Source organism: Mytilus galloprovincialis, chromosome 1 (assembly GCF_965363235.1).
Source record: "Mytilus galloprovincialis chromosome 1, xbMytGall1.hap1.1, whole genome shotgun sequence".
Taxonomy (NCBI): Eukaryota; Metazoa; Mollusca; class Bivalvia; order Mytilida; family Mytilidae; genus Mytilus; species Mytilus galloprovincialis.
In genome coordinates, this window is record NC_134838.1 from 68,665,739 (window position 1) to 68,691,042 (window position 25,304).

The following is a 25,304-nucleotide window of genomic DNA, read 5'->3' on the forward strand; positions in this document are numbered from 1 at the left end:
GTAAATTGTGTAACTTTGTTTAATTACAAGCGTTTTTAAACAAACTATCAATATTGATCTGAAACACATATATATTAATTTGAATCTAAACCATGACAAACTTGATCAAAACCATGACGCTTAACCGAACCATGTCATAGCTTAACCAAACCATAGCAATTTCGATAGTTTACTTATTCTGCGTTAGTTTCTTGAAAACAACAATTCTAATGTAGATCGTTTGACTAATAAAGCAGATTAAAACATATTTTTTGCTTTTTATTTGCTCGTTTGAATAGAACTGAGACAATCGTTCGGAGAAGTAACTTAACACAATCATGTTCATCTTAACCAAACTATGACAAAATAACTGTACTAAACGCTTCTCGATATGATGAGGTTACTACCCGTGAAAATGTAAATATGTAATTAAACATTTTTAAAGACTAAACTGTATTGAGAATGAACAATCTGACTCAGCAATCTACATGCTTCAATTAAATTGAACAGAATTAGAGTGAGCCATCTGTAGCACAACACATATTATAGGTCAAAACATGATGGCCCCCGTTAAACGTTTCGGTGATGATAATTACGATGTTTGCTAAAAAAAAGTCCGATAAAAAAAGCATTTTTATTAAACGATGTCCTAAACTATTATAGTCATAGATTTCTTGGGTTTTATCGGTTTTTTTTTTTTTTTGGTTTTTTTTTTTAGCCTAGATGTTGTTTTTTTTTCAATTTTTGAATTGTTATTGCTTACTAGGTATTTTTTAATTTTTGGCCAAAATCTTTCAAAATTTCCGGTTTAAGCTCTTCGGAATTATAAGGCTGCAAGTTCCGTAGATTGAAATTTGTCTTTAGCCTAGATGTTGTTTTTCTTCAATTTTAGAATTGTAATTGCTTACTCGGTATTTTTTACTTTTTGGCCAAAATCTTTCAAATTTGTGGTTTAAGCTCTCTTCGGAATTATTATTATTTTTTCTGATGTAGATATGCATTCTGTCAATTTTTTATTTGTACCTGTTAGTCTTCGTTCTCGGGGAATTGTTTGAAAATTCTATTTGGAATAAACACCTATCCTTGATATATGGTTCTATAGAAAAATTGTTTGCATCTAAAGTTTTTCATTTTAATACGTTGAAAATACATATATTCCTAATTGAGTACTGTTATATATTTAGGGAACCTGTTCCCTATTTAATTGGTTGGGCCAAATCTGTTAAATGTCACTTATTAGAACAACATAAAAGTTCAGTCTTTGAAATGCTTCAGTTCCTCATTTTCATTCTTATTTCACCTCGTTTCTATCACTTCGTTTCTTAAACTTGTCTATCATTCCTCTTGGGGAAACTTTTTATGAAGTGTCTTTAGTATAAGTACAACATGAACATTAATTTCATTATTTATTTTTATACTCTGCGTTTTAAAAATCTCTTGCCTTTTCACCTAGCCCGTTCTGTCACTAGACCGATATCTTTGACATTATTCTGTCACTCTTTAACCTAACTCTTCCTTTAAGCATCCCGTTATCTTCCACTTAAATAAGCTTTTAAACTTAATTATTTACTTGCAATTTTATTCAATATATTTGCTAATATACATCCAAATCGAAATCGTAATAAAATGCCTTTTATCTTAAATGTATATTATACAACACTTAACTAACATGAAATTGAAATTATTGCGTTTTTAGTGTTTTAAATTGAGTATTTATTTATCTTTTACGTAAACACGGACAATGATAATATTTTATCTTGTAATCAAATTGATTATGTATGCAGAAAAATACTTTATTATGTATACCCGGAAGAAGCATACTGTATCCATTTATGTTAAACGCTCATTTGATTTTAAATATATGGAAATATATGGTAAACTAATTAGTAAATTACATGATATTCTCAAGGAGTGTGACACGATCTCGTTTTTCAGCACACTCTATGAATATTCGCGTATAATTACAGCTTTTTGTCATTCAATATCGAGTAAATTTCATGACTCTTCCAATCAACACTTTGTACCTCCCTATTTTGAGAACACAAAACCATCTATTTTTTCGTAAACATGCAAAAACCGAATAGAAGTTTAGTTTTTTAATCCTACTTTAGTAACACCAGGCGTCAGTGTAGAAAATAATACTCCTCTAACGTGAGACTGTGAATCGTCGAAATTTATGTATGACCCGAATGGCTATGTTATTACGGCGAACCTCAATATCGTTCAAATCCGAGAGGTTAAAAACTTTGTGAAAAAAGGACCAAAACATCGTCCTCCATCTAAAATAGATTAGAAACAGTGTCGTCATGTCATAAAAGACGCTTTTTCTTAGTATTGTAAACGTTGGTGTAAACGGGGAAAATCTGATAAAAGATCTCTTGATTCTTACTCAAACAAATGTATAAATGTTGTGGATATTCGAATATCACATTTTGAAAATAATTTAGAAATAAATAAAGGGGTACATAATACGTCCATTTCTAGAATAAGAAATAAACTTCAAAGACTCGCAAAGCGGTTTGTGTTTGTACCGGCCGAGACAACAGCAAACAATGTGGTGATGGTATGCCGTAAATACTACACGGATGTTCTTACGAATGAAATTTTGAATTCTTCTTCTTTTAAGTCCGTGCGTTCCACAGAGATGCATATAGTAAACAATCGTATCATCACCGCATCACAACTTAAGGCCTCTTCTGAACATTTGAAGGTCCATACTATGTATTGGTTACCTAAACTACACAAAAACAAGTAATTTAAATATAGTTTCATCTCGGTCTCTAGTAAGTGTTCTACAACTAATCTTTCAGTGATTTTAACTAGGTTCCGTAACTACTATCAAAGAACCTATCATTAACTTTCGAAATAACACATATGACATACACAAATTCTGTGGACATTTTAGATAAATTAAGTGCTTTTGATTCTGTTGACAGTTTTTACTTTTCAACTCTTCACACTACTCTTCCACACAATCTTATCAAACAAAAGTTTTCTTATTTAGTTTAATGGTCGTTTGATAAATCTGATTGCAAATATATTTGCTGCAACTCATTTAAAGCCTTCTTCTCCAATGAGAAAGGTAAATATGATAAATAGACTTACCGGAGGTGTGATGAGATGATTGAGCTGGTAATTTATTCTTGATTGAATTTGTGTACGTGTATCGACAAGTTGCAGGTATTCCTATGGGCAACTATTTAGCCCCTTTATTAGCAGACTTGTTCTTGTACTATTATGAATCACAGCTTATGACAAAACTCAGTAAAGACCCGTCTAAATTGCATTTAATTGACAAATTCAACAACATTTTTTCGTTAAATAATCAAGAATTTTCTAAACATACCGCCGACATTTACTCAAAGGAACATTCTTTGAATTAGCTGTCAGTAACTGCGTTGTTTTGTATTAGTCATTCCGGGGCCTTTTAAGCAGACTGCGATTTGTGTTTTGCTCATTGTTGAAGGCCGTATGATGACCTATAGTTGTAAATTCTATGTCATTTGGTCTCAGGTGGAGAGTTGTCTCATTTGCAATCATACCACATCTTATTCTTGTTATGCCCCCGCCGAAGGCAATGGGGGCATTAAGTGTTCCAAATGTACCCTTGGCCGTCCTTCCGTCCGTCTTATTTTCGTTTCCTCATTCAAATTTTATGAAACTCTTATACAATGCTAAGAACCAAAAACGCGCAGACAGAGTTTGAATTTGGGTAGCAAGTCACTTATAAGCTTATAGTGTTTTAGAGTAATGCCCCTTTTTTATTTGGAAAATTGCAAAGCTTGAGCGGGGACATTCGTGTCCTCAGACACATTCTTCTTTTATTTTTATAAACAAATTATGCACACAAAGAGACGATAACATGTCCCCAATCTGAGCAATCATTTTTTTACTATTTACTACTGACGCGTAATTAATATCATATTTTGTTAATTTTATCGAAACGTATTGTCGTAACAGATGTTTAATGTCTTCGATGACAATAAATATGTTAAATAATTCATGCTTCATTCATTTACATACAAATATGTAGGATTACGTCTATTTTTGAAGGAGAAAATGCATGGTATTAAATGGTGATCGAATTCAAACCAATATCCAACATAAAAACATTTGGCATCAAGTGACAGTAATGAAAATATAGAGACCGTATACAAAAAACAAGTCCACATTCAGAGAAGAATATGAGAACAACATAATAAAAACAATGAATAAATAATATATACAAAAACTAAAGCTTAGTTAATTTAAACCTGTTCATCATACAGCACATTATATTTTATATGATTCGAACGTTTTATACATTAAACCAACGCAGTGCCAACGTAAAAGTTTGATATTACTACGTATAAGTTGAACTATATATGGATTTTTTTTTAGCCGGATTGCTTTAATGCTTTCAGAGGCGGATTTAGAGGGGGGGCCCAGGGGGCCCGGGCCCCCCCTTTTTGGGAAAAAATTTGGTTGCTTATATAGGGAATCACTGAAGTGTGACTGGAGTGGGCCCCCTCTTAGGTCAGTCAGTGGGCCCCCACTTATGAAAATTTCTGGATCCGCCACTGGCTTTGATAAACACAACACATCTCTGTATAATGAATGACAGTCATGCATGCTATTATTAATCTAATCGAAGCTCTCTGCTGAAAGTTGGGAATAATAAATAATAAGATTCCCTCACAAACTGAATAAAAGCCCAAATGTTTATGAGTTAATTGCAAAGTTAACGAATCAATAATCTCTTTAAAATAAGTGTTTTTTCTATAATGTATCCAATTGCATTTACGTCTGTGCATATGTCGTTGTAGAACCAGCATGTGGAGTATTTCCATGTGCAGGTGCATCAGACAGAGGACCAGAATGCAACTGTACAGGAAGTGGAAAGGAAGGACAGTTCTGTGAAAACGGTAATTATTTTTATATCTATACTATTAAACGAGAAGACCTCATTTTTGGTGTCGCTTCTCTTCTTTCCAGAATAAATTAATCAACACGCCTCTGTGTCCTATAGGTACAGTGCATAGTCGCATTTGTCATCCATTCATATGATTATTCAGATTGAGTTATTTTAGGAGAAAAACGAGAAAAAAGGCATCCGGATATTGTCCCGTCATTGTACGAAATTTTAAGTCAGATTAGACTTCCGGTTTGCGTTTTTCTGTATACTTTGAACATACATATACTACGAATAAAGTGTATTTTCAGAATTTTATCTGCTATTATTTTCAAGTTTACTATCCACGGCGGTCACAGAGTTTATTAAATAGAGAGGGTCTGTATACTATGTCAATGATCACCATGGATCGATTAGGGACGACATCAAAAGTTCAATGTAGGATAAAAAACTTAATTCACATAGTTTTTTCGCTGACCCCCCTACCCCCCTTCTTAACTTAATTTGGGAAAAATTGATTTACCTATATGGATATATGTAAAATCGATTTTAGATTAACAAAACTTGCAGCAATGTTGACCCCCCCCCCCCCCCCCCACCCCCAAACTATTCGATTTAAGTTTTTTTTATCCTACATCGATCTTTTGATGTCGTCCCTTAGTAAACTTAGAATTGAAAGTAAATACGCTTTATTTATATAGTAATGAATGTTCATAATATACAGATAAGCGCTAAAATTATTCATGTGAACTTTTGATACTTTTTCTGAAATTCTCCAGTCATTAAATCTTTTACAAAATTCATTGATTACATAAAAAAAAAAAAAGATGTGGTATGATTGCCATATTAAGACAACTCTCCACAAGAGACCAAAATGACACAGATATTAACAACTATAGGTCACCGTACGGCCTTCAACAAAGAGCAAAGCCCATACCGCATACTCAGCTTCAAAAGGCCCGAAATGACAATGTAAAACAATGCAAACGAGAAAACTAGCGGCCTTATTTATGTACAAAAAATGAACGAAAAACAAATATGTAACACATAAACAAACGACAACCACTGAATTACAGGCTCCTTACTTAAATAAATGTTCATAACATACTAAATGTATGTTCATATTGAAATTGATAGAAAACCAAAAATTGGGAACTTTGGAAATAAAGGTGGAGGGTAACAAAAACATTTTCCTGTCCCCAATAACCTATGACTTATGATACTTTTGCTGAAATTCTCCAGTCATTCTGCATTTTACAAAATTCTTCCAACAACACTTTACATACTTTAAACTACGCTCTGAATGCCCGCGATTTCGCGGGTGTGTTCTAGTTATTTTTATCCTAGAACACTATATTCTAACTTAAACTATCGTGTTCAAAATTAAAGCATTTTCTTAATTATCAGGAGATATTGTAAGTGAGTTTAAATAACCATATAATAATGTTCAACGATGCATTAATAAATCAAAATTCACAATTAACTGGTTAGTCATAAAGAAATACAAATATAACATAATACGTCTGTCTTTGAATTATTATGCATCTGAAATATTATCCGTAATTTATGAAATCAAACCCTTTTCGAATTTATTTCTAAGTATGTATCATAAGTATGTTACTGAAACTACTAGCACGAAATCCAATTCTAGGCACATCACGATTTACTCGCATATGGATTTGCGAATAAATAGTTGTAAAGATATAAAGTAAAATATATTTATAAAACAAAAATGATTTTTTTCTTTAAATACATGAAATAGCCAGTATTAATCCAAAAATAAACGGAAAAACCCACTTTTATTTCAAAAATATCCACATGTACATACAAAATAAGAAGAACGGAAAAACTAAAGAATATGTTAAGTATGCATAAACGTAGTTAGTTATTTAACTAAGGAATACTTAAATCGGAACCTTTCTTTAATTACCGTATGATATATATTAGTATATTAGCTCATCGCAGGAACTGATCATCCGTGTAAAAGTTGGTTATTGATTGATCAATACATACTTTTATTAAGAGCTGGGTCAAATGGATGTCGGTATCTTAAACAATAATTCAATAACTAAAAACGGATGAAACATTAATGCATAAGAGAAACAATTTACGTTTTGATGTTTCCAAAACTTAAAACTACTCAATCTTTAATGCATCCTTCATGGATGTTATATTTTCTAGAGACAACAATATTATTTAAACTCTAACAAAACTTGCATGATAAAGGTTCCAATGGCGTAGCACTAGTGTAGCATTGTAAGCAAGTGCTTACAAATAAATTAATAAAACTTACTAAAATCATTCAGCTGCTTTTCGACTGTCGTCCCCCCTTTGAGACCTCCTTCTTACTTTTTATTATTTATTGGTTTAAAAAAATCTATTTCAATTTGAAATAAATAGTTTTATCATTTTCCTTTTACAACAAAAAAAAGAGAGAGAAGGATCAATTTTCCACGAATCCATATAAAAACGAGGGCATTTTCAAAAAAGGTCCTACAATCTTAACTAAGACATATGATTAGATTGATATATTCGCAGCAAGATAATATCAACATCTTAGTGCGATTATCAATATTTTCGTTAACAGCAACTTATCACTGCATATATAAGGCACCATGAAAAATACGGTTAAGGTACCATAAATACGTTATATAAACGTCGATTCGCATAGCAGTGGCGGATCGAGGGGGGGGGGGTGTCCTTGGGTTGGAGCCCCCCTTTTTTTGACGATCAATTCATGTGCATGGGGACAAATAGTTGGAACCCCCTTTATTCTGGTTTAGGAACCCAATTGTAAAAATGGCTGTATCTGACCCTGCATGGGTTAGCAGTGGCGGATCCAGAAATTTTCATAAAGGGGGGGGGGGGGGGGGGGCTGGGGCACTGACTGCCATAAGAGCTCCAATGATTTCCTAAATTATCAACCAAATTATTCCCTCAAACGGGATGTCCGTACACCCCCCCCCCCCCTCCCCTCTCCTTTAAATGCACCACTGGCTATGGGTAGATCTTAAAACTTTCCGATTTACAAGTGTAACAAATTCTGAGAAAATTTGCCTTAAATCTTTAGAATAAAACTAAATAATGGAAAATTTAACCGATGCCGCTCATACACACACGCATACAGAAAACAAGGTTTTGCATGCATGCAGTCTTCATCTTTCTTTCTTTTCATTCTGTTTTTTTTTTACTAACGGTTACAATTGATACCACGAGGTGTACTTAACAGATTAACGTAATAAGTTATGTGTGTAAAATGCACGTACAGAGTAAACAAAAGAAAATAATAGCATGAATTAGCACATACTTACAACTTCTCGTCCAATCAAATTGCTTGAATTTGCCTTCTAATTTTCATAGTACATACTTTTTTCGTGTACTAAGTAACTACGCATGAATGACCACAAGGGTAAGATTTCATTGTATTGTAATCAAGATATTAGAACAAAAATTGCTATACTGGCTATTTTGAAATAAATGATGTGTTCCAAATTTAACTAAATAGTTTGTAATTAGTTTTCAAAAAGATTTTTAACATCCTACCAAGGATTTGTATAGTATACTATACAAATCCTTGATCCTACTAATCAATCTTTTGATCTAAATTTTGTTTTGACAATTAAAAAAGTTTCTTTCGTTTAAATAAAGGGTAATAATAATGGTGCTTTATACCTTGATTAAAGTACAACTCAATCTAAAATTTGTAATCCTTTATCTTCCATGCTACTTTGTACACAAAAAGAGTCAACCATTAATCTTTTGAAGGGAAATTATTAATAAAGCAATTTGATATATTTAGTCATAAATTGGTCGATAATTGGTTGCCTAATGTCCAGTGACAAATATTTCATGCATATAAACTATCCACTAGACTACCTATGGGTACATACCAGGGGCAGTTCCAGTCATTTTTAAAAGGTGTTTCAACCAAAGATGTGGGAGGGGGATCCAACTGTTTGTATTAAGATAGTTTTAGGTTTTATGTGAAATTAAAAAAATGTTTTCAAGAATGTAAAGCTTTCACTGCAATTTAAGAATTGTCTGCTCTTGGTCAATTCATTTTGTCATCTTATCATGTAAATAAGTACATGTATGGTAAAACAACGCTTCGTTCATATCAATTAACATACTTACACCAGCAGCTACCTTCTTTACATTCTAAAATCAAGGGCCTTTGAAATCCCATTTTTACAATGATATTATAGTGAGTAGATTTACAAAACTACGTAAATGAGCTACATCCAGTCAGCCAAAACATCTCGATAGACACGGCTGGTAATCTACACACGCAGAACATTTGGTTCTGCAATGAAAACCGTGAGAGGATTTTCCGATTGTGCTTGAGTGGAGTAATTGTCACCGCTTCAAAAGGTATGTACATTTCTAAATCTCAATTTTCTTATTCAACTGATCAAAATATTAAAAATCGGAGAATGCTATGCTGTGGTGAATACTTTAACGAAGAGATACATGTATCATTTACTGTTGTACGTAGAGTTGAACTCCTACAAAATCAGTTGTCCCACGATAAATTGCCTAAAAACTGACATTTCAATTTTGAAAAGGTTCTATTTACAGACCTACAAGTTCAAATTTAGGTTTTTTTTCGGGCAATGGGAATGAATTTTGTTTTTGGCGGCGTGTGCGCTGTCCTGTGTTGATAGACGTCTTAATAATTCCAAAAACAACATTTTTCCATGAAGTCATGCGTGAGGGGATCGGTTCTGATTGAGGACATCGTGAATGCGTGAGGGGAAGTACAAACATTTTTTTTAATCTTTGGCTTTGTGACTTTTGTTGACTCAATAAATGTGATCAAATCAATGCTGATTCAAAAGCACAGATTTATCCTTATACTTTAATAGATGTAAACTGATCACTGATTCAATGAAATAAACCTATTAATTATTTGTTCAATTTCAGAAAATGCCATTGTTCAAAGGAAAAAGGAAAACCGGACTGAAATTGACTCTCTACAAAAAGCCATGGAGATACAATTTATTCCCGCCCTAGAAGCGAACTAAACCCTCTGGGAGTAGTCCTGTCGTCAAATATACGTCACAGAGATCACCACATATATCTAAGAAAATTATATCGCCGATGAAAACTTCGACACCTATTAGACGAAATCTGTTCGCCCAAAATCACCAAATATTCGAAACAACAAAGGCAGATATACAGAATTTATTATCACCAACATCGATGTGGGCAAATAATCGGTCTAGTTTTTACTTGTAGCAAGAAAACAAAATCGTTGACAACATTTTTTGTCTTTATTCTTCGTGAAACATATTATTAAACCTAGGTTCCTACAATTATTTCAAAATCAAATCTCATAAACGTTTTTAAGCACACTCACATATGTGTTTTTTCATGAACAATGTAGCCAAATTTAAGTAAGTTTCAACGACTCATAGCTTGAATATAAAGAAATGATTTGTACCTCCCCTCACGCATTCACGATGTCCTCAATCAGAACCGATCCCCTCACGCATGACTTAATGAAAAAATGTTGTTTTTGGAATTATTAAGACGTCTATCAACACAGGACAGCGCACACGCCGCCAAAATCAACATTCATACCCATTGCCTGAAAAAAAAACCTAAATTTGAACTTGTAGGTCTGTAAATAGAACCATTTAAAATTGAAATGTCAGTTTTTTAGGCAATTTATCGTGGGACAACTGATTTTGTAGGAGTTCAACTCTACGTACAACAGTAAATGATACATGTATCTCTTCGTTAAAGTATTCACCACAGCATAGCATTCTCCGATTTTTAATATTTTGATCAGTTGAATAAGAAAATTGAGATTTAGAAATGTACATACCTTTTGAAGCGGTGACAATTACTCCACTCAAGCACAACCGGAAAATCCTCTCACGGTTTTCATTGCAGAACCAAATGTTCTGCGTGTGTAGATTACCAGCCGTGATAGACTAATTACAGGATTACTCAAGTTGTAAATATCGGCAATGGACATTTGAGCGCATTGACAGGACATTTGAGCGAAAAAAAAGGACGTTTGAGCGCCAAAGTATAGGACATTTGAGCGCCTAAATTTTAGGACATTTGAGCGAAAATAAGAATAAGCGTAGGACATTTGAGCGAAAACAAGTCTTGGATAGAGAATTGTCTTATTGGCAATCATACCACATTTTCTTACGAATATAGTTCATTAAATGAGGAGTTTACCAACAAAAAGATTAAAACATATTTTAATTGTAAAAAACAAAGCAATAAAAACAAAGCACAGTCATAAAACAGGAGTTTACCAACAAAAAGATTAAAACATCTTTTAATTGTAAACAAAGCACTAAAAACAAAGCACTGTCATAAAACATAAAACTCGGCAACGGCATTATTTACAAGTCTGTTCGGGCTTGGAATTACTCGGGTGTGAAATAAAATAAAAAATATTTATAACTAAATCTTACTTTTTTTTCTTACTTTTAAAAAAAAATCTTAATTCGTGTAAAATTATCAGGGAAAATTTCGCTCAAATGTCCTGTCTGAAAACTCAGGTAAGGTTAATATCCCGGCGCTCAAATGTCCTATGAAGTCGGCGCTCAAATGACCCTATGTGCTTTTTTCTTTTTCGCTCAAATGTCCTATGCCCGTAAATATGTGCTAAATTGGATATTGTATAGAAAGGTATATACTATGAAAATAAGAGCTTGGGGCACAGCCCCTCGCTCTAATTTTCATAGTATATACCTTTCTATACAATAACCGAGACGTCCATGCGTTTAAAAACTGAGTACTCTTCGGTATAGATAACAACGACATTGAGAAATAATGGTATGATGAAATTATATACATATCTACCCTCTGTTATCACTTGATTTGTTTATTATACGCGAATTTAAGAAAACTACGATGATTGTTAATATTCAGCGAATTATTAGTATTTTATTACTGATATTATTATTTAATCAATTAGATTTTATCTATGCTATAAATGTTCTGCAAAAAAATTATTCTTTCAAATGATTTTAACTATTTCTGAAAATTTAAGGTAGCATTATAGGTACCTTAGACTTAAGTTAATTCTTAGGCGTTTTCTTAGTATAAGGGGTTTTATGCATAACACTTAAGTTTTATGGGCGTGACTTAAAACAACTAAGATTTTACTAAGGAAATACTTAGTTTAAGATTTTTTATGCATGCCACTTAGATAAAAAGGGCGGAGTTTCCTTAACTTAAGTGTTTACTAAGGAAAATCTTAACTTAAGTAGCTTTATGCATACGGGCCATTGACAACAAAGAGAAAAGAGGGATTCGAACAGAAACCGACATATGGTTAAAAGGAAGTAAATAAAGATGACTGGCGCCACCTAGATTTTACATCCAAGATAATAGGTAGAAGTAACTTTATTTTCTGCTGCCTTGGTAATTAGAAATTAAAATTGAAATAGTGAGAAATGGGTGTTGGCCATTGATGTAGAAATAGCGAGAAATTTAGAGAAAACTCTCGAAGACAAGCAACATTTTCTGTGCCAAATTAAGCAAGGGGTGTTCTTCATTCATACTATTTCGAAAATTCCGGAACCGTTGAGTACCCTTAAAAATGCCATTTTTCTATCAAAAAAGCTGCGGCACCATATGTGTTTGACCATTGCAATTACACACAAAGGTGTTGATAACTCAGAATTCGATTTTTTTTAATGGATCTTTGATAGTAAAACGGCAGGACCAAATAAGGCTACCATTGTCGCCTATGTAAATAATTACTTCCTTGTAACCTAAAATCTACTTCTAACTTGACTCTTCAACTCATTGATCTAAACCTCCCGGCTACCAACTTATACTATACGATTGTCTATTTTGTATATATAAAGGAACACGCCCTGTGTGCCCGTTGTACCGATGTGTATCACATGTTCATTTATATTATATATATATAAGATATCTGAAATGCATTGGTAGTCGAGAGGTTTTGTTGATGTGTTGATGTCAGTAACACTTAACATATTTCAAGGAGGGGTTTGATTCCCAGTGAAGGCATATAAAAACTAAAAAGATAAAGGTAAATTTTTAAACTAATTCCATTAGTGAACAGAAATCAGTAAACAAGTCAATTCAAACTTAATGAAATTATGCGCACAAAAGAAACAATTGAATATAATTTGGTGAGTCATTTCAGCGACAGATTTAGGAAGCGTTGGTTCAATAATAAACACGGTAAATGAAAGGCTGACGTAACGCAATGGTTTGTTTATATGTCAACAAGTCAGACAAGATAAAATGAAAAATACTGTGAATACTTCTAATCGGAGTGGGAGTAGTTTCTTCGACAAGGCGAGCTTTGCGATTCACAATAGTCGCTCTCAGAAGTACATTGACCTTTAAAAAATAGCTTTTCTTTTAAAGTTCCCTTTGGTCATAACGCTGCTAACGTGTTTAAGTCGTAATACATACCTTGGTTTCAAATGATTAGGTTTAAACGTTCCTGATGAAGATAAATTTTAAAAAGTCCGTCAGCCCCACGAATTTATCACTGTTATTTGCATTATGTCGTTGACAGGACAATTTATAAAACCGATTATAGTTCCATATTGGTATTTGTTTTCGAATCTATGACATAAATAAAACGTAATAAAATTTTAGCTTGATATCTATGATATAACTTTTTGTTGGTGACCTATTGCAAGACAAATTCTTTCATCACCCAACATGCACTCATTTCTTATAGGAGTCCACATTTTTCGCTTTTCGTCTAGGTTGATCAACTTTCAAGAACTCATGAACATGTACATGATCTCATTTGTTCTGTTTTCGACCTGCACATGCATAACATATGTCTGGCAAACAACAGGCAGTCTTTGGCAACTGACACTGTGGTCATATTTTACTTTTTGTTAGCTCAACTAGCCCAAAGTTTTAGTGAGTGCTAGTGCTATTACTTATTGTCCCTTTTCCGTCGTCGTTGTTGTCTTCCGGTTACTTTTACAAATATCTTCTCCTCCGAAACTACAGGTCCCAATATCTATTGTTTCTGCCTATTATCTCAAAAAGTGTACTATATATTTGTTTAGGGGCCAGTTGAAGGACGCCTCCGGGTGCGGGAATTTCTCGCTACATTGAAGACCTGTTGGTGACCTTCTGCTGTTGTTTTTTTCTATGGTCGGGTTGTTGTCTCTTTGGCACATTCCCCATTTCCATTCTCAATTTTAGGTAAAGAGAAACTGTACAAAATTGTTCGACAAGAAAATATCTACAAAAATGCGGTATAGCAGAGTTCGTCAATTGACTCCTAACATGAGTTATTGCTCTGAAAAGACTATATTACCCATGTTTGTGTATTTTTGTCTATTATCTTTAAAACTATAACGAAAAGAAAGAAATCTAAGTATAAATATATGTACACGCGACAAAATATTTTGAAAAACTCTAGAAAATTAAATGTTCATGACACATTCCCTATTTCCATTCTCAATTTTATTCTTTATTGTTTATTTCAATTACAGATGTAACATGTCTACAACCAAACGATCACAGGAATGCTAATTTGGCACCATTGAAAGACTGGTATAACCACCAAGCAGAAGTTACATTCTATTGCAAAATAGGATATAATAATGTATCAGGGTCATCAGTTAGACAATGCCAGGAGGACAAAACATGGAGTGGAGAACCATATCTTTGTGACCGTAAGTACATTCTCGTATCTCGAGCTAGTGCATCCCTTTCAGAGTACCTGAGTTCACACAGTTCTTTATTTATTTATTTTGTTGCTCAATCTTGAGTTTTCTTTGAATACATTTTCAATAATGTTCAAATCGGGTGATTGTGCTGGCAAACTCATATTGTTTAGGTTTGTCCTCGCTATGTAAGCTTTGGTCGAACGGGCCATAAGCACCGGCGCAATGTCATCCTGGAAAAGGTAGTCATTTGCAGTCTAACAATACCTTGATAGAAGATACATCCCCACACCATAGCACTGATTTTCGGTCATTTTTACTTTGCACTAAGTCCTGTCTCCAACCTTCCCCTCGCTTCTTCCACATATACACGCGACTGTCCTGTCCGACACACACTTGAGACTCATGACTGAATATAACCTTACTCCACTGGTATTGAGTTGTCCACCACCTCTTTTCCCTACACCATGAAAGACGTTTTTTCCTATTGTAAAATTTGATAACAACTTTCTTTCTGTACACTCCACGAGAAAATCCATGATCACTCAAACGTCGTCGTACAGTACGTTTAGACACTTGACCATCCCTTTGTTGTTCATTAAACTTTGCAGTTATGCAAGCAAGCGGTGTTCTCCGATCTTGTTTTACATTTTTTTTCTAGCTGCCGGTAGTCCCCGTCCGACATGGCTCAAGGCCTCCCTGATCTAGGACCATTCTCTATTGCCCCAGCGTCTTGAAATCTTCTGATAAGCCAGATATTGTAGACCTAGGCTGTTGTAATATTCTTCCAATGTCAGATATTTTTTCTCCGTTTCTAAACAAATCTACGGCTACTCTTTTAAGGTACGGTGACAATTCTTTCCCTCTCCTGCCCATGGCTTCTACACATGAAAACAATAACAAACGTGCATTTGACAACAATATGACGTATATTGTCACGTTACAAAAACTCCTTTTCATAACTAGAAATGCGGACTTTCCCTTGTTGTTAATAAAAGATCGATAAACTTGGCGTTGAATGTCAAGTCATTATGTTTTGGGAATTTCGGCCGCCATATTTGACGAATACTTTTGGCCACCCTCTTTACATTGATAAAATCAATTATTTGTTAATACTCTATTAACTTTAAGGTTTTTAAAGGAACACTTATACAAAAAAAAAAATTAAGCTTTTGATGACTTGTTTGCATGCTACCTTGAAGAATGATAACAAAATATGAATTATAATTATAATATGTGCTTCTTCTAGTATACAGGTTTCTATGATATTGAACAAAGTGATATCAAAAAAGATAAATTTTTAAAACACAAAAAAACTGTATGCATGTATATACTTTAAAATTCCTATTTTATATATTTTATATATAGCTGTATCCTGTGGTGAACCAGATAATGGAACGTTTTCCATGATAGTTGGTATTTACGGAATCGTATATTTGAATTCTGTAAATTATGAATGCATCACCGGACACGGTCATCTATCTGGAGATATCGTTCGGAATTGTCAGCAGAACGGATCATGGAGTGGAAGCCCATTAGTATGTGAAAGTGAGTTGTTTTACTTACATACTAAGTTTCTAATAATAGTCTTTTATTCAAAAGCAGTTCAGCTTATAGCATACACATATAGTAGCATCAGTGATTTATTATAAGAATGACAACAAATAATGCAAATAATGAAATATGAGCATTATATTATGAATAATGAATCTCATCAGTTAAAAAAAGGTTTTCACCTAGATTGTTAAGCTCTTCGGTGTTATAAACAGACATTGATTGTATAAATTTAAAATCGACTTTTATATAACCATAAATATCTCGGAGTAAATTGTTGTATGCAAAATATTGTCAAAAATGCCTCTTTGTGCTACGGATTTTATAAAGTTTGATAAAAGCATTGAAGTCTAAAAATTGTCAGATAAACAAAAAAAAAACGATAGTATGCACAAGAGATGATAGGTCTGTACCAGATCAGAAGCTACGTTTTTAAATGATAAAGACAACCGTATGTGAAGTGATAAAGAAATCAGATCGGTTTTTTTTTCTCAGTCTGTTGGTTTTAATTTTTCCTCTTATATATTTACCTTGTGGTGTAGTCATACTTTTCCGGTTGGTTGATATAGTCGAGCGTTTGATTTTGTCAGAGTGTTATGGTCTTCCCTTTTTAATAAACCTTGGAGTTCGATATTTTTGTTAATGCATTGTTTAAACATAGAAAATATCGACCAATCTAGTATATCTCTTCTACAACTTTATCATTGCAAATAAAAATTGATATATTGATAGAATTTAATATATATATTTTTATACTTTCTTTGAATTTTCCATACTTCTTACAGTTACATCTACCCTCCTTCGAAATTTAAATAGCTTGACCAAGCTCCGTACAGCTCTTTTATTATATACATCCTAATGTAGTTATGTGTTTTGAAGTTTAATGTCTTATTTGCTGCTTGTTTAGCTTAATTTTATCTATTAAAAAGATGCACCATATAAGATCTTGACATGAAAATGTGCTTACGAGTGAGTACATTGTTTTCATCACTCAAAGGTTTAAATAACTATTTTACCCGTTAAATAATACTTTTATCATCTTCTTAATGTCTTAGGTCGGATAAAATTGTGCTATGGTAAATTTTTGTATTCTTGTCTTTAATTTTTGCTTATGTGCTTTGTCTTTATGCCTTTTTGTGTTTTGTTGTTACATATTTTGTTTGTTTTTATAGTATTAAGATTATAACACAATGTTGACTGTTGTACCCCTATTTTGACATTTTGCCTGTTGTGTCTGTTTGTTTTGTTCACACATCATTGTCAATATAATGGAATTTTATGCGACTGTCATACGAGTGAGAGGTTTAGCTAGCTATAAAACCAGGTTGAATCCACCATTTTCTACATAAGAATATGCCTGTTCCAAGTCAGGAATATGACAATTGTTATCCATTCGTTTGATGTGTTTGAACTTTTGATTTTCCCATTTGCTTAGGGACTGTCCTTTTTAAATTTTATCGGAGTTCGGTATTTTTGTGATTTTACTTTTTATTTTACTTTTAAAAATGCATAGGAGGGTGTTAGTTTAGACTGGTCATGGATTGAAACCTATTTTTAATGAAACTTTTTTATGTTTACTTGAAATTTTTAAACTTACTGACTTTGAAAAACTTAACATTTAAGGATATGTTTTACTTTTTTTAAGAAAGCTGTACAGAAGAACCATTAATAGAGGGCGTTACGCGTACAAATGATGGAAATCTTATCAACACCAATGCAACATTTGACTGTATAGCCGGTTTTACGTATGTCGGTGGATCTACAAGACAATGCGGTGTTATGGGGAGTTGGTCGGGAGAACCGTATAATTGTACAAGTAAGTGCGACTGACGTAGGAAAAAGGTTGAGAAAGATTCTACGTTTGTTTCCCGTCATATGAAATCCAGAAAGATTCAGATTTTATGCATCATGAACTGTATTTTTGAAAGTCATCTGATGTTTGTAAAATTTTAAAAGGATATTTCAGGTAGAAAGATATATTATCAAGTCAATGTAAGTGTATTTTCTAAAATCTTTCTCTATGGAAAATGTAGATCTTTTGGTTGCTTGGTGTATTTAGATCGTTTTCAAATTGACATATATTCCAAATAAAGGCAACAGTGGTATACCGCTGTTCAATAGTCATAAATCGATCAAGCGAAAACAAATCCGGGTCACAAACCAAAACCGACGGAAACACATCAACTGTGAGAGGAAAACAACGGAAAACAAGTTTGAGCTTTCTAAAAAGCTGTGAACTGCTTCGGTCTATCCTACTTCAAGGTAAAATGTGTGCATGTGGTTGTTGATTTAGTATTGGAAATGTGGTATTTTTAGATTTTGATTGATATAAAATGGATGTCTTAGACTTGAAATATCAATTTGTTCACTTTACTTGTTGAAAATTAAAACATTTACGAATAGACGCGACTCTGGAGTTGTGCCTCTCTGGAGGTGTGCCTAGACTGGCAGAAGTTATAAAATACAGATAATGCATTTTTGTAAGCATTGTATAGGAACATTGTTTAGCAAAATAAATCGTGCAAGTTGCAGTAACAAAGCAAATAAACACGTATTAATAATAGATATTTCAATATTGAATTATAGTGTGCAATATATGCATAATTAAACGAACATGAATTAATGACAGTAGATCGGAACTGAAATACACGTACTTAATTTCCGGCATTTGATGTCTTATCCTGAGACGAGAAAAATCTGTAATTCTTTATCTCATTTAAGGCAATAGCTGTTGCTGTATCTCAGCAGCATCATAAAGCAACCAATCAGAATCTATATGTGATAAGTAATTATTTCAAGATGGCGTGTATATCAACTGAGGCTAATAGCTCCGCACCGTGATGCGAAACAAACAGAAACACTGAACTGCAACAAAAACAAACGCCAAACATACATAGCAACGGACCAAAACTTCTTGTATATAATAATCCGTTCATGCAACAATCACTCTAGTATCCAGATATATTTATAATTGGTTCTGCTGGAATCTGGAGCAAATTGTTTAAGCTTCGATGAAACGTTTACAATTCAAAAGGGAAAAACACCACCTCTCAGGAAATACACACCATAATAAATTATGAAAGGGTGTTTTTATATGAATAGATTTCTGACAAGCATTCATCTTGAAAGTAAACAAAATAAATAATTATTGCTGAACAATGCATTATACATGAAATAACTCTTAACACGGTCTATGTTTTTGGTATTAAATATAGGAAAGTAACTTGTTTTTGAATTTTTAAAATTATATTTTTAGTATGTCAGAAGTTATATAATAAAAATATGGACACGGCATCAATGTCTTTCAGGAATTTCCTGTGGAGTTCCTCCAAATATCACGAAAGGATCTGTTACTTTTACTTCTATGTTGTTTGAAGCTGTCAGTTTGTACACATGTGATGTTGGCAATATAAACTCTAAGTCTGGTTTAAAAACAGGGACTGTAACCTGTGACCATACAGGTTCGTGGACAAGTGAACTTCCAGATTGTCAACGTATGTAACTAAATAGCCAGCTCACGAAGTGAGATCAAACTACATTTGAATGAATTAAAAATTGCAAAAAATAAAATAAATGCCTTTTCTACAGCACCAGATGCGCATTTCGACGTTAATGTCTCATCAGTGATGCTCAAGGCACTATCTAAAATTATAAAACCTACTACTAACGTTGAAGAGCTGATCAAACCAAAAAATACAAAATGCAACTTTTACATTGTTTTTTTTTCTTCAATTTTTGTACTTTATTAAATGTTTAACGGATTCGATACCCGTCTCCATTTTCATCTCAATGGATTCGTTTGAAATTTTAACAACTGAACTTGCGTAATACAGTATCATAATTGTAGCGAAATACTAAATGTAAACCAAAAAAATACTGAATCGGTATCATGAACAATTATAAGACCACATTTGTCTTATTATTTTTTTATATTATCATTTCTTTGAAAATTAAATAAAACGTATTTTAGACTTTGGGTATTTAGCTGGATTTTTTCTCCAAAAAAAAAGTAAAGTAACAAAAATACCGAACTCTGAGAAAACTCAAATCAGAAAGTCCCTTATCAAATGACAAAATCAAAAGCTCAAACACATCAAACGAATGGATATAACTGTCATATCCTCTAGATCTGTCTCCGAATAACCATCTAACGTCATGCAACAATTAAATTTTCAATTGTTTGAATTGGTATGCAACATTCTCGGGAATTTTGTGTGATTTTAAGTAATGGCGGACAAATTTGCAAACAAGTGTAAATACGTATATTAACTACCTTTTTTAGGTGTTTCCTTTTGAAATATTAATTTGACAATCTCCATTTAATAACTATATTATAATTTGTTAATATTTATGCCTACTGTCCCATCGCCGTGATATAAATGAATTGGGGTGCTTTTCTGTATTGTTAAGAAAGTCTTATATAGTTCCAAACGTGTTATTACTTGAACTCTCAAAGTATTCCCGCGTGGTGATTATAATCAATTAATATTTTAAAATCGGAAATAGAAAATAGAAAATGAAAATATAGAAATTAGTTTTCAGTAATAAAGTTTGTTATTATTTCAGTGGTCGAATGTCAGGTCCCTGCTCTCATAACTGATGGCACATGGAATACCAGTTCCCAATATTTTTATGGAAATATCATAACTTACCAATGTGACAGAGCCTTCGCCTTGATTGGAATAGAGAGTCGTACTTGTCAGGCAGACAAAACCTGGAGTGGTGTGCCGCCAACATGTTCAGGTACTCATTTTGATTATGTATCAATATTTTATATGGGGAGGGTTAACATACTAGTGTAAAACAATCACTTCACATATGATGTCAAATATTAAAAACCAATTTATATCACTGATTTTTTTTCAGCTGTCACGTGTCCAAATTTCATAGTTCCGAATGGAAATGTGTTTGCTTCTAACTACAGTGTTGATGGATTTTTGGCAGTTTCATGTAACGACGGATTTACCTTGAATGGTTCCATTCCAATATTTTGCTTAGTAACAGGAGTTTGGAGTGGTGATGACCTACTATGCATAAACACGAGTACTTCAATTACAGGTAATTTTGTTATTTTGGAACATTGCACCAAATTAATTACATTTATGTAAACTTTATTGATGTTTGAAATCGCAGCAATTTATATAAAAGGGTATATGTATTTAATTGTTAATCTGACTAAGAATCAGACAGTGGTGAAAACATGACACACGAAAACCCGCTCAAGTTTACATTAATATTAATTTAAGTTCAAATGTATAAGGTGCACGAATATAACATTCATTTCCCTTTTCTGTTCTATTGTATCAAGATATAATTCGGTCGAAATAAACTAGAAATTAACAATAAAGGAGAGAATTTGCTTTCAAAAGTTATCTTGAGATTTCTCGTATTACCTTACCAAACGAAAGACCTGCCAATTCTTACTCAGGATAAGGGTAACTTCAAAATGAAATGGTTAGGTCGGCGGGTTTGTTTTCGACCATGTTTTAAAATTCTTCTAAATTGCTTGACTCTTATAAAGACTGACACTAAATCTTTATAATTGACTATTTACTTCGTATAAAAAAAGAATTCTTTTTATTTCAAAAACAGAACATTATACAAAACCCCCTTTGTCACATTATATACAAATGTGCAGTGAGTTTTGTTTACTCGAATAAGGATGACGATGGAACATAATGGAGTGACCATTGAAACAATGTATCAATGTAAATATTTTCTGTACAGGAATGTGGAAATGTGATATGATTGCACCATGCGACAACTATCTTTGTTTCTAAACAATTTGAATAGAATGCAACAAGTGTATGTCGATCACAAGGTTGACAAAAGTTACTATCGTAGTTATGGACACTTTTTTTTACAATGACGCAAACACGAGAAGCCTTTTTTACAGTAACATAAAATTGAGAATGGAAACGGGAAATGTGTCAAAGATACAACAGCTCTACCAAAGAGCAGAAACCGCACAGGGCCACCAATGGGTCTTCAACACAGCGAGAAAATCCCGCACCCGGAGGCGGGCTTCAACTGGCCCCTAAACAAAAATATGTACTAATCTAGTTCAGCGAACATGGACGGTTCACTAATCTCCGAAACATATGAATGAACCAACATAAAAAAAACAACATAAAAGACTAACAAAGACTTCTTACTTGGGACAGTCGCAAAATTGACGCAATATGTATGTACAAGGATAAATAGTTTGTTTTCATATTTCAAGGTGACGGCAGTAGTCAAAGTAACGGACAAACAGATACCACGCAAATGAATCCAAAAGGATTCATATATAAAGTTGACAAAAAAACAACTTCATCGTATAAAAGAAAGTTAGTAAGCGCTCCAGATGACAGAACATCAGCGATAGTTGTTGGATGGGTTGGTGTGATTGTTTTAACTGTTGTTATAGCAACAATAGTTTCTTTAGACTGCATAAATATTTGTCAGAAAGCTGGAAAAAAGAAAAGAAAAAGATCTGTGCGAGACAATAGTTCACTTGATTCCGACATTCCACATGTTATTGAATAAGACAAATGAAAAAAACCCTGCATAAGCGTACAATCGGGAGTCCTTCGGTGACATAATAGTGTTGTCTGAGGAAATACTTTCTTAGCATTACTCACTATAGGTGATCAATATCCTGTGCTATCAAATAGTATTTTCTGCGATTTTTATAACCCTACTTAAGTAGTTGCATTTGTCATTTCGGGAACTTTTATTGCTTCCTAAGCGATATTGGGTTTGCTCATTGCTGGAGTCCGTACGGTGACCTATAGTTGCTAACTTCTACGTAAATTGGTCTACGGTGGAGTTGTCTCATTGGCAATCATTCATCATTTTCTAATTTTTGTAATTAATAGATGTAATGCAAAGAAGGTGATGAAAGCATATATTCTATAACAGTTTATCAACTGACCAGAATCGGTAACATTTGGAATTTTATCTTTTACCCCTTGGTACCACAAACTGAAAAAAATATATATTAATAACATTATTTTCATTTAACAAATTCGAATAACACTTTATATTTCATGCGTCCGAAACGCTGGTCTGGATTTACCTTCACCAGGACCACTCAAAGACGAATATTTAAATGCCAAGAATGTATAAGAACTAAAATAGTTTAAAAGCTATATGACAAAAAAAGGATCTTAAATCAATAGCCAAATCGATCTAATGTCAACTTTGCCTGGGGGGTTGGAACTTGTAAAAGTGGTTTGTCGTTTTAGTTCTTCAAAAGAATACCTATCGTTCTGATTTTTTTATACGACCGCAAAAATTTTTAATTTTTCGTCGTATATTGCTATCACGTTGGCGTCGTCGTCGTCGTCGTCCGAATACTTTTAGTTTTCGCACTCTAACTTTAGTAAAAGTGAATAGAAATCTATGAAATTTTAACACAAGGTTTATGACCACAAAAGGAAGGTTGGGATTGATTTTGGGAGTTTTGGTCCCAACATTTTAGGAATTAGGGGCCAAAAAGGGCCCAAATAAGCATTTTCTTGGTTTTCGCACTATAACTTTAGTTTAAGTAAATTGAAATCTATGAAATTTTGACACTAGGGTTATGACCACAAAAGAAAGGTTGGGATTGATTTTTGGAGTTTTGGTTCCAACAGTTTAGGAGTTAGGGGCCAAAAAAGGGCCCAAATAAGCATTATTCTTGGTTTTCGTACAATAACTTTAGTATAAGTTAATAGAAATCAATGAAATTTAAACACAAGGTTTATGAACACAAAAGGAAGGTTGGGATTGATTTTGGGAGTTTTGATCTCAATAGTTTAGGAATAAGGGGCCAAAAAGGGGCCCAAATAAGCATTATTCTTGGTTTTCGCACCATAACTTTAGTAAAAGTATATAGAAATCTATGAAATTTAAACACAAGGTTTATGACCATAAAAGGAAGGTTGGGTTTGATTTTGGGAGGTTTGGTCCCAATAGTTTAGGAATAAGGGGCCCAAAGGGTCCAAAATTGAACTTTGTTTGATTTCATCAAAAATTAAATAATTGGGGTTCTTTGATATGCCAAATCTAACTGTGTATGTGGATTCTTAATTTTTGGTCCCGTTTTCAAATTGGTCTACATTAAGGTCCAAAGGGTCCAAAATTAAACTTATTTTGATTTTAACAAAAATTGAATCCTTGGGGTTCTTTAATATGCTGAATCTAAAAATGTACTTAGATTTTTGAAAATTGGCCCAGTTTTCAAGTTGGTCCAAATCGGGGTCCAAAATTAAACTTTGTTTGATTTCATCAAAAATTGAATAATTGGGGTTCTGTGATATGCCAAATCTAACTGTGTATGTAGATTCTTAATTTTTGGTCCCGTTTTCAAATTGGTCTACATTAAAGTCCAAAGGGTCCAAAATTAAACTAAGTTTGATTTTAACAAAAAATGAATTCTTGGGCTTTTTTGATATGCTGAATCTAAACATATACTTAAATTTTTGATTATGGGCCCAGTTTTCAAGTTGATTCAAATCAGGATCCAAAATTATTATATTAAGTATTCAGCAATAGCAAGAAATCTTCAATTGCACAGTATTGTGCAATAGCAAATATTTTCAATTGCACAGTATTGCGCAATAGCAAGAAATATCTAATTGCACAATATTGTGCAATAGCAAGAAATTTTCAATTGGAGTTATCTTTCTTTGTCCAGAATAGTAGTTGAATCAACTGAAATCATTGTTTTATACAATATACAATGTATATTCACTTTTACTACCAACTGATAAATTAAAACAATCTTTACCATTCAGTGATAACAAGCACTTTATTTTACATTTTAATATTTAATGATGTATTTAAATGAGTAGTTTTTGTTGCAAACTCCATTAGGAATTTGAATTGAGATCAGTTTTGGAAAAAGGGAAAGGGGGATGTGAAAAAAAATGGGGGGGGGGGGGTAAATTTTTCTCATTTCAGATTTCATAAATAAAAAGAAAATTTCTTCAAACATTTTTTTGAGAGGATTAATATTCAACAGTTTAGTGAATTGCTCAAAGGCAAACAAAATATTTTAAGTTCATTAGACCACATTCATTCTGTGTCAGAAACCTATGCTGTGTCAACTATTTAATCACAATCCAAATTTAGAGCTGAATCCAGCTTAAATGTTGTGTCCATACTTGCCCCAACTGTTCAGGGTTCAACCTCTGCGGTCGTATATAGCTGCGCCCTGCGGAGCATCTGGTTAAAATAGGTATATAAGACCACAAAACCACTTATTGTTG

General features: G+C 33.1%; 1 protein-coding gene across 2 annotated transcripts in view; it reads left to right on the top strand.

Moving 5' to 3' along the window:
• LOC143082446 (E-selectin-like) overlaps window positions 1-24,951 on the top strand; it is a 70,235-nt gene extending 45,284 nt beyond the window's left edge. Inside the window, exons 8-15 of one of the 2 annotated variants that reach the window (XM_076258104.1) lie at window positions 4,785-4,883; window positions 14,341-14,523; window positions 15,883-16,062; window positions 17,714-17,884; window positions 19,377-19,562; window positions 20,635-20,811; window positions 20,935-21,126; window positions 22,292-24,951. In XM_076258104.1, coding sequence (XP_076114219.1) covers window positions 4,785-4,883; window positions 14,341-14,523; window positions 15,883-16,062; window positions 17,714-17,884; window positions 19,377-19,562; window positions 20,635-20,811; window positions 20,935-21,126; window positions 22,292-22,596 — 1,493 coding nt within the window. In that variant the 3' untranslated portion in view covers window positions 22,597-24,951. The remainder of the gene's footprint in view (window positions 1-4,784; window positions 4,884-14,340; window positions 14,524-15,882; window positions 16,063-17,713; window positions 17,885-19,376; window positions 19,563-20,634; window positions 20,812-20,934; window positions 21,127-22,291) is intronic. The other variant, XM_076258113.1, reaches the window with a different exon arrangement.
• The last annotated feature ends 353 nt before the right edge of the window (window positions 24,952-25,304 follow it).